This window comes from Calonectris borealis, chromosome 2 (genome assembly GCF_964195595.1).
Source record: "Calonectris borealis chromosome 2, bCalBor7.hap1.2, whole genome shotgun sequence".
In the NCBI taxonomy this organism is placed as follows: Eukaryota; Metazoa; Chordata; class Aves; order Procellariiformes; family Procellariidae; genus Calonectris; species Calonectris borealis.
The window spans coordinates 8702111-8717088 of record NC_134313.1 but is presented as its reverse complement, the minus strand read 5'-3'; the positions used below and the strand labels follow the sequence as shown (position 1 = coordinate 8717088).

At 38.1% G+C, this 14978-nt stretch overlaps 1 protein-coding gene across 3 annotated transcripts in view; it reads right to left on the bottom strand.

Moving 5' to 3' along the window:
* Window positions 1-213: 213 nt before the first annotated feature.
* The window catches only part of ZFAT (zinc finger and AT-hook domain containing), a 97503-nt gene continuing 82738 nt past the window's right edge, over window positions 214-14978 (bottom strand). Inside the window, exons 16-17 of one of the 3 annotated variants that reach the window (XR_012672245.1) lie at window positions 11444-11582; window positions 1358-1433 (exon numbers count right to left, since the gene is read on the bottom strand). Coding sequence is in view for 2 of the 3 variants with exons in the window: in XM_075141125.1 (XP_074997226.1) it covers window positions 1194-1433 (240 nt within the window). In the remaining variant the exon portion in view is untranslated. Of the gene's footprint in view, window positions 1434-11443; window positions 11583-14978 lie in introns of all 3 variants that reach the window. The other 2 variants (XM_075141125.1, XM_075141124.1) reach the window with 2 other exon arrangements.

Sequence of the window (14978 nt, the reverse complement as noted above, 5' to 3'; positions counted from 1 at the left end):
CACTTTTCTACCCAGAACACCCATAAATAAATTCAATCACATAGAAAGGTCCGCCTAGACTTCATTATGCTACTTTCTTGATTACAGATTACTAACTGGAGAAATAGTTTGTCAGAGGCAATGCAAAATAGCATTTTTTACTTAGCTGTGAAAGGGAAGCCAACACTTAAGAAATCAGAGCATTAGAAGAAAACATGACACTGTTGTTATTAATTAATAACTTTTATAGCTCAAATTTAAAAATATTAAATCAGAAACAATTCAAGATTCATGAAGAAAAATCTGGAACTATATACATGCATAATTAAGAATATCTAGATTCTTGTCAATATTTACTTAAGTTTTTTGTACAAGTTCTTTCACACAATCATATTTACAAACATGTTTTTTTAAAACATATGAACATACATCTTTTATAGCATTTACAAATAATTTGAATATAATTTTTTTCTTAAAAACAAAAGAATATTTCATTGATTTGACAGATTTGGTTTCATCATATGGTACCGGACAGGGATTTATCCAGTGGGATGGAAACAGTTGTCATTATTCAATAATCTAAATAACAGTCATCCTACTGGTACCCAGAATTATCATATGGCTTTAAATACCTCCCGAACTCAAAGGATCATCTCACAAGTACAAACTACAGTCCATCTGTGGTATGTTTCTAATTAAAGTCTTGAGCCATTGTTTGGTTTAGATCCACAACTCGGCAAACGCATTCTAAGCATGTACTCAGAAATAAGAAGCCCTTCTAATTCAAAGAAAAAACAACTCTGTTTCCAGTCAAGTCAAGCACGTATTAAGTATGTATAAAATGGGATGTATGGACTTTTCTAGACATTCTAGCTACCTTTATAGATGTTTTATTATTGTGGGATAACACGGTTTTGAACAGACAATATTTGTGGGCATTTACAGGAATCAAGTGAGAGATCTTCTAAGAAGGGGAAGAATACTTTTTCCTCAAAATATGAACATTTTTTAGAAAAAAAAAGTCTGAGGAAGTTTTGTACATAATATGTCTAAGTTACTCATACAATCCAACCAGTCAGATCACTATCTAGTAACAAGGTCTCGCTTCACAAATTAACTGAAAATTTCTCAGCTTGCTTGCTTTTAGCTGGGAAAAAAACCCCAAACTTTTGGCTTTGGCAAATCACGTAGCCACCTCCTTTGAACACTGTTCTCTAGAGCTCCTGCACCGACTGTTCCACAGTTTGTTCTTCTACAGGCTGCATAGCTTCCTGAACATAAACTATGAATTCTGAAGCCTCTCCACCCTGCGTATAGACAGTCACTGTCTCAATTCCCTCCACTTCATCTGATGAGACTACCAGGTGATGCTGTTCAGACAGCTCCACTGAAGCCTGCTGCAGTGTCTCTTGAATCATCAAAGTGTGATTGGCTGATTGCTCCTCTTCTTTTACCTAAGGAGAAATTGAAGAGGTTACAGAAATTTCACCTTTCCCAGAAGTACCTGGTATTGTGATGATTAATGGAAATACAGCACAGAAATTAGAAATCAGATAGTTTTGAAAGAAAATGTCAGTTTTACACAAAATTTGTAGTGAGCACTTTTGATTAATAAGTGTATAGCTAGACAGAATACTGAAAGCAGTAACACAGCATCTCACAGAGAGCTGCAAAGTTCCAGGAAGACAGGTCTTTGGAGGCAGCTTTAATCTCTCCGCAGTCATTCATTCAGAACCGCTTTTATCTGAATAAATCTGAAGTAAAATAATTCCTCTAGTAGCACCAAGATGAGAATCCATTGAAAACCACATGAAAAAATATCTACTGTCCCCATTTCTTTCTTCCCCCCACCCCCCACCCCCAGCCAACTGATTGCTCATAGAAGTAAAAATTTCATTGTAAACCTTAATGGAATTTTATTAGAAAACTGTGAAATGTTAAATGTTACTGAAATAGATCCCTAAGACCTACTGTTTTTGAGGCAGCAATTTTTATGTTATTGAAAGGATAGTGACAATTGAAAATAACAGAATTTTTACTGAACATTTTGCTTCTTGTCAAAAAGAAAAACAACAATACAATTTGGTATCGAATTTCGAAGTTCCAACATCTGTCTGTCAATTATTAAAATACAGTATTTACTAGAATTCAAGAACAAATCTTAATTCTTTACCAGATCCATACAAAATTCCTATGCACAGTACTCCAGGCCAGTAACAACACATCAGAAAACTCTAAGTCCTGTGGAGGAAATGCATTCTCTCAAGTGTCAGAGATAAAATAATGTACTTTGGGGAGAGAATGGAATAGCAAATTTTTTGATATGCAAAGGCATTTGTTAGATGTTTTCAGCACAACACCACTCCCTGTGTTCATTGAAGAGAGCTGTTTTATTTGCTGGATCATAAATGCCAACCCACCAGCAACTGCAAGATGCAGTTAACCAAATCCTCTCTTCCTTCTCTTTTCAGAAAATGGGTTGTTTTTGTTAAGGCCTATTTCTCTTTCATTTAGGTTTAGTAAATGTTTTATGAAGTAAGCTTTCAGAGATAAATGATGTTTATTTCTCACTGTAAGAAAGTAGCTGATTGGATTTGTAGGAGGTCACATTCTCTACAACAAATACTTTTTTCATATCATCAAGTGCATCTGTAAATTGTCCACTTACACAAACAGGGAACGAAGACAGATTTGCTGGCTCACCTACATCTCATGATGGAAAACAAAACTCCATGGTATTTCCAATAACCATATAAAGTGTAATACGAAGAGAACAAAGGATGGATAGAGATCAATTTACTGGATCTCAGTGTACCCTTGTATCTCAGAGCAGTATACAGTGTGCTCTTGGCAGCACTGAACTCGTAAGCGATTTTGAAAAGAATAGGTCAAACATGGTAGATTCCATAAAGTGTGGAATCTAAATTATGTAAATTAGAAAGAGGCTTTTTTTTTTAATTAGAAGCTGATCCAAAAGTTCTCCGATTCTCATTTATACGACATTGTTTTGTAAACAGTAGTATTAGAACAATCAAGTTCAAGAAAATATAATTAAGATCAGTATTTGTTGCTTAAGAGGGGAGCAGGAACAGAAGGGAAGAACTACAGAGAAGCTTCCAAGCGTGTGTTTGACTCCTTAGAGACCAGCAAGGAGAAAAAGAAGTTCTATATGTTTGTATGCTCTTTTCTAATTTCATTTTTTCCCCCTAAGCAACCATTCCCATTATTGTACACTGACTTTTCTTTTAACTTTTTTATTCCGTGTTTAAAATACCTGTCAGATGAAGAAGATTTCAGAGACACACAAACCCTTTAGGGCTTCCTATCACTTTGAACTTTCACTCAATTATCAGGCTATACAAAGTTTTTTCTTGAACAATAACAAGTATGAGGTCCCAGAGTCAATATGCCTGTAATATATTGATGAAATACATGTGGATTTTATCTGGTGAAAGATTTAAAATCTCAAGAGAATCTTGCCATTGACATTGACCTTAATGTAACAGCACGATCGTACCTACTGATGCTGACTCCGGCTTTGTTGCACAGGATTCAGATTGTAGGGATAAAACTACAGGAATGGGCTGAAGTCCTTTCCACGTTCTGTTTCTTTTACCAGCATATCTGAACATTTTAATTGAAAATTACTTTAAACAGCTCCTGCTGAAGTTCAAGCTCAACATTCTACAGAAGTGGGTGATGCTGGATGCTTGTCTTGACACAATGAAATTTGCAACCACCCTCAGAAAAACTAATTTACATTGTCACAAAATGTGGGTATCACCAAAGTACCCTTTGCTAACGGAAGCTGGAGCCTCTCTTCGAAAAGCAAGGACCTAAATCATGAAAAGAAACATAGCAGTCTTTCTTCTCTTGTCCTCCCCACGCACCCCTTTTTTTTTAAAAATTTTTTGAATTATTATTTTTATTTTTTGAATTATTAAAGAAACCCTAAGTCCTACAGAAAGCAATAGGAATTTTATGAATTCATACACAGGACTCCCTTTTCATAACTGTCCTCTCCTCTTTCCTGAGGCTACCTGCTCCAGTGTCAGCTCCTGTGTGAAAGGAAAGGCCATACACAAAATCCACTAATGAAGATCGTAATAGGCAGACAAAAGTCTAATCACTAGCAAATTCAGTTAAGAAGCTGCAGTTAAAAATGTTAGATAATTAAAATCTCACAGCTTGTTATGAATCAGCACACAATTACAGCCTTTGATGCTAGAGATCCTCAAACAAATACACAAGTAGGGGTGTCTAAAATTTGGCCCTTTAATTATGTAATGTACACTAACTTCTCCTGTGTTAGTGCACTATACATAATCCTCTGACAACATGCCTCAGGCCAGAAAAATTACACTACATTTGCTAAGAGCTGCAAGAATGCAAAACACAGTCGGAGAAGGATCTCATACAGTCTCATTTTAGTCACTCTAAATCAAAACCCATAAATAATTTTAAATATAGTTTTGTGAGTGTACATAAATAACGAAGAAAGGAAAATAAATAAAGCACAGTTGACACGAAAATGAAATGAAACCAGAATCTCATTCAATTCAATAGCAGCAATCTAATACTTATTCAGTTTTATATGCTTTTGAAATGAAAATGGCCAATAAAGAAAGTTAATTTAACCTCCCTACCTGACTTTATTGATGTGGTTTTATTACCCTTGTCATGCAGGGTAAAGAAGACTAATGCCCTTATTTCTGGTGTTTCTAGCTTCCAGTATCTTTTTTGGACAGCTATCTGTAATCCTTTTAGTTTGACAAATCACCACATTATTTTGGATATTTACATTTCAAATTAGTTCAATGTTTACATGCTTCTGCTTGGTTCCTATTAGATTGTTCCACAGGGAATAATCTCAAAACGTTAATTTACATCCCTCAAATTGATGAAACACTGGGACAGCTGCCATCAGAATGAATGAAGTCACTACGCTCAATTCTTTTTATTGGCATCTGAAATCTTTTGAAGAGTAGCATCCAAGACCTCTTTTCTGTTTGAGAGCCAGCTGAAAAGCATCTGGCTGCTTATCCTTCGCTAAAGAATGACAGCAAGAAGCTGAAGCCACACACAGCTGGCATATTAAATCAATTCAGTACCTGCATAAATATTCTTTACTGGCTAAATGTGTCTCTCACAAAAGCCAATGGGACTTTCACCCCCATGTCTTCATAAGAAGCTCAACATTTCTAAATTATAAATGTTCTTAATTTAAATATCCGAGGACCATCCAAATACATGTAAGTGACATTAAAAACGGGTATCTCAGAGGAATCTCTTCCTCTCAAAACTCAAAACAAGCAAGTCTTTTTTAATTTGAGAGAAATTAATTCAAGCCATTAAGGAAAATATACTTCTTCCCTTCCCTGAAAAGGAGTAAAAAAATATTTGCAGTAAGATGCTAAAGCCGCTTTCTTATTCTAGAGCTCATCCTAAGAAATTATGAATATCTTCAATTGTCTTTGAAGTCAGCAGGAGTTGCAGGTCCATAGTGTTTAAAACAGTCTCGCTGGGCTTGACCCAAAATCCTCTACAGAATCTCTCCCTTGATTTCAGATTGAATGCTGCCTTTCAGTTTTCCGTGAAGAAGAAAAGTTAACCACAAAGATCTTGCAGGATTTCAAAATCTTACAGTAGGTTACAGATGCTCCTATTTATATCATAAGACAACACAGTAAGAAAATATACAAAATATCTACAGAAAGGATTAAAAGGAAAAGTGAATATAAGCATTCTAGATCACACAGAGCACCTGGGTATGTGACGTGCCAGCTTACGTTGGTGCCTACAGGACTGTCTCTACCATTTTGTTCAGTGCCATTTGAATAATTTGAACTCACTCTCTCGGTTCTAGTTGACATATGGATATATTGTGTGAAAAACACACAGAGACACACAGAGAAAACACTGTAATTCGATCATATGAGCCTCTATAATGAACTACAAAACAAAGACAATCTGGCGCACAATCGTTTCATAATAATAAGAGACTTGAATATGAAAGACTTGCTTTGCATAAAATAAAAAATGCAAGGTGGCAAACAAATCTTCACACTGGTGATGTAGACTTTTAAAAAGTTTTAGCAATTGGCTGGTTGAATATATCCTGACAGAGAGACTGTAACTGGCAACTTCACTCATCTGGCAAAACACCGTTTCACCAGATTTCCTTCTGAGGAAGTATGGCAACATTGCCATCACTCCAAGACCTCTAACAGGACAGTAATCTTGATATAAGATTTTCTCTATATGTTACACAAATGACAAGAACTCCACAGAGGCTGAGAAAACAGGGCCATCTGCCCCCATCCCTTTGCTGGTACCGTCAGGTTAAGCATCAAATTGGCATGTATTGGCAAATTTTCTAGATGAACACCAGCACCCAGCATCATATAGGCACAAAATAGAGCCAGATTGAAATATTAGGTCTGTTGCTGAAGTACAACATGCAGTAGCCTTTGACATGACAGCCATGCTAATATTATTAGATACTTATTTTTGAAGATGTGTTATGCTATAAAATTCTGTTCGGTGATCAGCTTCAAGCTGATGCGTAATCTTTGGTGTGCATTGCTACCGCTGTCACTTTGAAGAAAGCAACTGTTACCATGGTAGGATTTTACTGGAGCCTGAAGAGATCACAGAATAAAAGGATGAAAGGAACTAAAATAAAGGGTGAAATACATGGAAATCCAGTGTTTTCTTAAGCTTGATAAAGATCTGCTTAGTTAGTGAAACAGTTGATATACTTACTCATCAGAGCAAATTATGTAGAAGTCTAGGTTGAAAAGAGGTTACTATGCTTTTCAGGAATACAGTTAACCCTACACTCTAAGCTACAGTGGTAGTGAGAACATCAGTCCTGTCTCTTATTTCTGTATGGGATTAAAAGAGAAAGAACTCAGTAGCCAATTACTGCTCTTTATTGTTAATATTAGTGTAGTGCTTTGGACCAGGACCTGGATTGTATCAGGTATGGTACATGCAAAAAGTATTTCACGCCCCAAAGGCCTTAAAATTTCAATATAAACCAAGAGAGAGTAAGCAGACACAGAAAAAGGTGGGGGAGTACAACATAAATAAGACAGTGGTAGTTTTGTGTGACAGGCATTAGTATCAATATACCAATAGCCTAACCACAGATAATTACTGTCATCATATTTTTGAAGAGTAATTGAGAGAAGACAATAAGGTACAAATTGCTCTTCATTAAAAATCCACATAACTAAGCACAATATGGAAGAAGGCATTAAGAAACTTGTTTGAAAAAACTAACGAGCAATTAAATCTTCATGGACTGAGCAAAGGTAAGAGTCAAAATCTTTACAGCTAATGAGAAATGGGACACTAAGTCAGAAAGGAGTAAAAAGCCTTCGAAATGACAACAAGGTTTTGTTAGATGTGGCAAAAAAGGAACATCAAGTGAACACGGTAAGAGAGAGTAATGTCAAGATGGGCAGAGAAAAGTAATCTTTGAATTCTTCTGAAAGAATACAAAAGGGGCAAAACATAATCTGTGAATGTCAGAAAAAAGACTATCAGAGTTAACTGTAGCATAAAATAATGATAGCTTAGACAACCATTTTAGCTAAGTGGTTGAAATAAGAGACCATATAAAAGTCGTCATGCAGAACAAGTCAGCACTGATTAGCTAATCACCTGCATGCAAGGCACAAGAATCCTACCTGAAGAGGACATCAGCTTTCTGGCTTCAATAGCAGGAAAGACTTACATCCCATAGCGTTGAAACAGAAAGTGGACTACTGATGAATAGTTGTGCAGAAAGACTGATATAATCATCTTAGTGATTAATAATAATGATTAGTGATTAATACAATCTTATTGGCCATCTTCAGAGTGAGCTTGAAGTGATGGCTCTAGAGTAACAGGAATTTAGAGGATAGATGCAATCTTTACTTGGGATAGGAGAAGATTGTCTAGAGTGGCAATGTAATTTTGCAAACAAAGATTTGCAAAACAAAGATTTTGCAAACAAAGATGCAAGCAGTCAAATGTCTGCGTATTACATAGCATGTGAAGCTCTGGACTTTTGACTAAAGCTTTTACATGCTAATGTGCTACAAGAAAGGTGGCATAAAAATGTCTGTTTGCAGTGCTCACCCAGATACATTGTTCTGAAGAATTAGAAATTAAGGAAAAGAACGGGGAGTTGACATGGTGAACAAGACCATGGGCATAGATTAGTTGTTTTTTTGGGGTGTTGGTTTTGTTTTGTTAGAACAAAGACTACTGCTCTGCTCTCTAGCAGTTCTCTGTATACAAGGCAGTCAGGATTTGCTCTGAATGAAGAGGGATCTGGCTTGTTCAGATAGGAAAAATAATATTGAGGAAAAGATTTAAAGCTTTACTCAATCATCTGTTTCTCACATCAGGACAATAATCTCTGGTCTGGTATGACACATAAAAACACATTACAGCCCTAACCATGGCAAATTAGAAGCACATTTGTCTATCAGTATCTAAATGAAAAAAGTCCAATAAACAGATAACATGCAACCAAATTTAACTGGGTACTATAGTATACTGATTTAAAACTTTGGTTGAGACTGGGAATCCAAAAATCTACTGCTCTGGTTCAGTAATTTGAGACAAAAAGAAAAATTCAAATTTGGACAAAAAACAGTACATAGTTTCTACCTTTTGTTTCGAAGAGATTTGGTACAAGTAATACACTGCATTTACGAAAAATAAATTAATTAAAACAGAAAGTGTCTTGCTAGCATCACACTTTCCCGCTATCAAGCACTAGAAATGAAAGAGCAACAACTATAACAAAAACTAGAGCTGACAGACACAGACCAAGAAGGAGCAACTCTTCTGATGTTCTGGTCAATGCAGTGAGGCATTCAGGAAATAAACTTTCAAGGATGTTCACATTGTGAAACCAAGAAAATGCACTTTGAACCTTGTCTCGTTGGAGAATAACTTACAGACACTACACACTACCCCTCTGCAAAAAACGAGATAACAGAAGTGCTCATTTCTGAGGGAAATGTTTCTTCACAAGAAACTCAGTATTTAAATCAAACAAATGTTTAACTTGGAACAAACTACTTCTTCAGGATCAATTAATATCCTTATTTCATGTATATGATAACTGAAAGAAATAACTATACATCAAGGCTCACGTCCAGCTTTTCGCCCACCAGTACCCCCAAGTCCTTCTGGCAGGGCTGCTCTCAATCCCCTCATCCCCCAGCCTGTATTGATACCGGGTGTTTCCCCGACCCGGGTGCAGGACCTTGCACTTGGCCTTGTTGAACCTCGTGAGGTTCACATGGGCCCACTTCTCGAGCTTGTCCAGGTCCCTCTGGATGGATCCCGTCCCTCAGGCATGTCCATTTCTCCCCAATTTCTTGTCTGTGTTTACCATCCACTATGAACAATATTTCCTGCCTTTTCTAAGCATTTATTAGCTTCTTTCCTAGTTATTCTTCAAACTTAGCACTCTTTGCTCTCACTTTTTCCCTACCTTGTTACTTTTTTTTGTCTTTAAGCAGTGCAGAACAACTCAAATATCATGCCATAAAGAATTATCTTGATTAACTCCGTCAGAAGGAGATCCAGACTGGATCACTAGTAACTGAAAAGGACTCAAACTGACAAGGATACACTTCTCCTGCCATGCTGTGATCAAAGCTTCAGTGTGGATTTTTGCCAATCTCAGATCTTATTGGTAAAACTTCACATTATTAACTTTTTCTCTCGGGCATTTGGTGCGTATTACGTTCCCCAGCAGCTGTATCTTTTCACAGCTGTCACGCAACAAGATTTCTCCCAAATTAGATACCAGAAAAAGTTTAACTTTGGTAACAGGTTAGCATACTTGACTCTCCAGCAAGAAATGAGCTGAAGTCATTTCGGGCTTTTGGAAGGCCTCATACACATGACACTATCAAAGTCAACAACTAATCCTATTTCCCAATCATAATCCAAGCTAAACAGGGCTAACTCTGCATTTTTGGGGTTTAAAATCGTAAGCTGAAACCCAATTCAGGATGGGATTGGTTATTGCTATGTTGTCAAAGTGTTTTCTTTTATAAAGTCATTCCTATGAACAAAAAATTAAAAGTTTCCAAAGTCAGAACTGAGTTTTTTTTCTTCTCAGCACCCAATTCAGGAGCTGGGGGCTTTGAACAGACAATGTGAACTCGATTTCACCTCCATTATAATGTGTACTCATGATTTAAGATCCTGGCAATAAGTCTACATGCAACCCAGAACAATAATTTAATAGAAGAACACCTCAAACATGGTATCCTTTCTGTCTTGTGACTTAATAGAAAACAATTTAAAAAATATACCAGTCAGATCTAGCTAATACACCGCAAATCTTGCAAAATGCTGAAAAGGACTTATGGATAAAGACAGAGTTTGTTTCTGCAGGCAAAAGTCTTGCATTAACCTGAAACACTAGAAGTACTGCACAGCTGGGGTATCTGAGGTTAGGGGAAGTGCTAAAGCGTGAAGATGGCAGCATTACTGATAGATGCATCTGGATTTACCCATAATTTTAAGGATCAGGTGTAAATGGCACTTCTATGGGTGAAAAGTAAGGAAGAGGACAGCTGTGGGAGAAAGTTCCAGGGAGGAAATGGGAGACAAAGATAGCAACAATATAGTGTAACATTTACAGCAAAAAATACTTTTAAAATGTTCTAATAATTTAGGATTTAGAAGAAATTTCTTGGTGCAAATACAGAAATATGAAAGCAATTTGCAAGGGCTAGCTAAAAATGAGATATGAAGGTAAGAACTGATGAAAAAACTGGATAATGTATGTCCTTAGAGAAAAAGAAAAAAACCAACATAACAGCATAAAAATCAGAACAACTACAATAAATGTTGTTAAGGAAAAAAATGGAACCAAGCTGCTAAGCAAGGACTCGGTGAGGCCATTAAAGAACAAGAGCGGAAATTCAGTGACAGATGATGCTGATATATTGCTGACACCCTGAATGAATTTTTTGTCTCACAATCCACAAGAGAAGCTGAAGGTCACAGAAGAAAGTGTGGAATAAATTTTCCAGTAGGAAAGTGAAATATGAACATGTCTTAAGATCATTTCAAGGTTAACAATTAGGAACTCAGCATAATTAAAACCTGACAAAGTCGTAGGTATAAATGAGTGATATCCCACAGAAAGCAACTCAGTATTGAAGAAAAGAGAAAAGCTGACAGTTCTGAACAGGAGAGGATTACAGTCACGTTAATAACATTTAAAGACTTCTTTCCCTCAAATTAAAAATGGGTGTGGCTGTAGTTCTGAAGCAATCTTCTGGTGGGAAGACAAGAACTGGAAACTAAAGCTGTATAACAGATCAAACAGACTTTGATAAAACACTGATACACTGGTTTATATAGAAAAGTAAAAGAGAGAAAATTAAAAGAGAAAAATGAAAGGAGAAAAATTTAAAAGAGAAATAATCACCATCATCATCATCTGCAGACCTCCCTTGGTCCTTGCTCTACTTCCATAAAGCCCACTAGAGGTAACTCAGCAGTCAGTCAGCTGTCAGAGGCATACTGCCACCTGATCCTCCCCTGGGAAATCACAGATCTGCACGCTTCTGCAGACACAAAGTGAAAAGTCACTGAGGCTACCAGAGAAAGAAATGAGTGGGCATTCCAGAACACGCAAGTAACATGTTAATAGTGGAACGGTGCTTCGAGCATCAAAGTAAGGCATTAGTAAAATCCAGCGTAAACAGAGGTCGCACAAGATCACTCAGCTTGAGATGTACTTAAATTCTTCACAGATTTTGCTTCTGTGCACCTTCAAGTTAGGGGAAAAAAGGTGGTTTATATTAAGAAGACTCTAAAGGCGGGGGGGAGAAGAAAACGAAAAAGAAAAGCAGCAAAGAAATTCTGTGCTCTGAGAATTCAATATTTGATTTGATATAGGAGTGGAGCTTCTAACAGTTTGACATCAGACCAGTGAGAGTCATTGATGTACTCAAGGCAAGGAAAAAGCAGTGATCAATACTTAGCGGCTTGTAAACTCAAAAGGCTAGAAATATGGATTAAAAAGTGAGGGAGAAAATTAACTTGGAATATAAACATTTACTTACAAAAAGCTATCAGCAAATTCAGATGGTCTAACAAGGAAGACGGTAGATTTTAGGATGATTCAGACATTGATCAGATTTAATACTTGGAGGAGGAAGAATCACTGATTTTTTTTAATTATGTATTTTTAAAGTTTAAGATTCAAATATCAAAACGTAGTTTCCCCTTGGCAGCTGCTAGTTCAACGGTCACCTTCTCCTACCCTTTTAGTAGAAGGGCCTCAAAAGATGCATTTTTAAGGGAAGAACAGGTTTCAGTAATATTGACAGACAGCATAGACAAACACCTATGGCTAATACTGCATTCAACCCTTAAATAGGTCATGTGTATAGCACAGCGTGCCTGTTGGCAGTGACTCTACTGTTACAGTTGTTTTGAAACTTGCACATAATAGGACTAAAATGTCTCTTCTCTTTAATGACTGAATTTAGTTTCCAAATTTGGATCTGTTATTCTTCAAAAAACCTAAACACTCTTACATGGTTTCTAATCAAAATACCTGTTAAGTACTGCAAAAGAACATCTCAAAATGCTTTGCTTGAAATGCTGCCTTGTCTCCCTGACATCTGGGCAACAAGTTTAGGAATTATCCAAATACTGCATTCACAGACGACGGATTTCCCACTTCTATGGAGCTCTCATGAATTCAATGTTCACAACACTACAAAAAATACTGAACTCAAAATTTCTAGTACTCAGAATAATCAGAGTTTTGGTTCATTTAAATAAAAGGAGTTACTTAAACTCTTCAGGAATTTCAGACTTCTCATGTACCTTCCTTCCCTCACCTATCAACCACGTTGAGTGCAGAGACCCCAATGAATCAATGAACAGAATGGGAAAAGGGATAAGCAGAGAGGTATGAGGAGGAACAAATGGGGCTTGGAGAATACTGTGAGGAGAAACATAAAATGTCAGCAACAAAGTTAGAATATACCTGTCAGGAAGAAATACTGAGCAAAAGTCTTGATGTTTGCACTCAATAGCCACCTCAACTGGAAATTATTTCCTTTTACTTGCTGATTTTGTATATCTTATCATTCTTAATTTCAGAAGTGCTTTAATAAGCACTTACTTACAATTACATACTGTAATACCGTATGTTGCAAATATTTTTAGCAAAAACTGTGCAGTACCAAACTTCAAGAAAAATATACATATATTAAAGTTACTTCTACCAATATCTTATAAGGTTTTTCTCATTTTAAGAGGAACTACACTGCCTACCACAAATTATGTCACTTAATTATCAGCTGAATCTACCATTTTTCTGGAAAGAGAATTCGTGCAAAAGCCTGAAATTAACAATCAATCTTATACATGGGGTTTTTTATATTGATCTATATCTTCTGGTCTTGCACAATTTCCCTGGTAACAACAAAATTAACTGCAGATCTTTTCAACCAACTACAACTCAAATGAATTTTCCTTTATTTGTCTCAAATGTGGGTGGCCACGCTGACTTTTGTCTCACATAAGCAACTGCTGTAAGGAGCACCTGCAATGTTCTTGGAGCTGTTACGCGCCTGCAGATCACTTGTGTTGCAACCCTCATTGGAAAAGCAGTGTGAACTTTGACTGAGGAGAAGTCTCGTTTGTCCCCAGGGTACGTGACTTTAGGACCCTAAAAGTCTGTCAAAGTTCAGTCACAGGACAGCATTGCAAAGACTAACGACAATCATAGAATCATAAAATCATAGAATCACACAGGTTGGAAAAGACCTCTAAGATCATCGAGTCCAACCGTCAACCCAACACACCATGCCCACTACACCATGTCCCTAAGCGCCTCATCTACACGTCTTTTAAATACCTCCAGGGATGGTGACTCCACCACTTCCCTGGGCAGCCTGTTCCAAGGCCTGACCACTCTTTCAGTAAAGAAATTTCTCCTAATGTTCAATCTAAACCTCCCTTGGCGCAACTTGAGGCCATTTCCTCTTGTCCTATCGCTAGTTACTTGGCAGAAGAGACCAACACCCACCTCGCTACAACCTCCTTTCAGGTAGTTGTAGAGCACGATGAGGTCTCCCCTCAGCCTCCTCTTCTCCAGGCTACACAACCCCAGTTCCCTCAGCCGCTCCTCATAAGACTTGTGCTCCAGGCCCTTCACCAGCTTCGTTGCCCTCCTCTGGACACGCTCCAGCACCTCCATGTCCTTCTTGTAGTGAGGGGCCCAGAACTGAACACAGGATTTGAGGTGCGGCCTCACCAGTGCCGAGTACAGCGGCACGATCACCTCCCTACTCTTGCTGGCCACACTAGTTCTGATACAGGCCAGGATGCCGTTGGCCTTCTTGGCCACCTGGGCACACTGCCGGCTCATGTTCAGCCGGCTGTCAACCAGCACCCCCAGGTCCTTTTCCTCTGGGCAGCTTTCCAGCCACTCTTCCCCAAGCCTGTAGCGTTGCCTGGGGTTGTTGTGGCCCAAGTGCAGGACCTGGCACTTGGCCTTGTTGAACCTCATACAGTTGGCCTCAGCCCATCGATCCAGCCTGTCCAGGTCCCTCTGCAGAGCCTTCCTACCCTCCAGCAGATCAACACTCCCACCCAGCTTGGTGTCATCTGCAAACTTACTGAGGGAGCACTCGATCCCCTCGTCCAGATCATTGATAAAGATATTGAACAGGACTGGCCCCAGTACTGAGCCCTGGGGAACACCGCTCGTGACCGGCCGCCAACTGGATTTAACTCCGTTGACCACAACTCTCTGGGCTCGGCCGTCCAGCCAGTTTTTTACCCAGCGAAGAGTGCACCTGTCTAAGCCATGGGCCGCCAGCTTCTCTGGGAGAATGCTGTGGGAGACAGTGTCAAAGGCTTTACTGAAGTCCAAGTAGACCACATCCACTGCCTTTCCCTCATCCACCAGGTGGGTCACCTGGTCATAGAAGGAGATC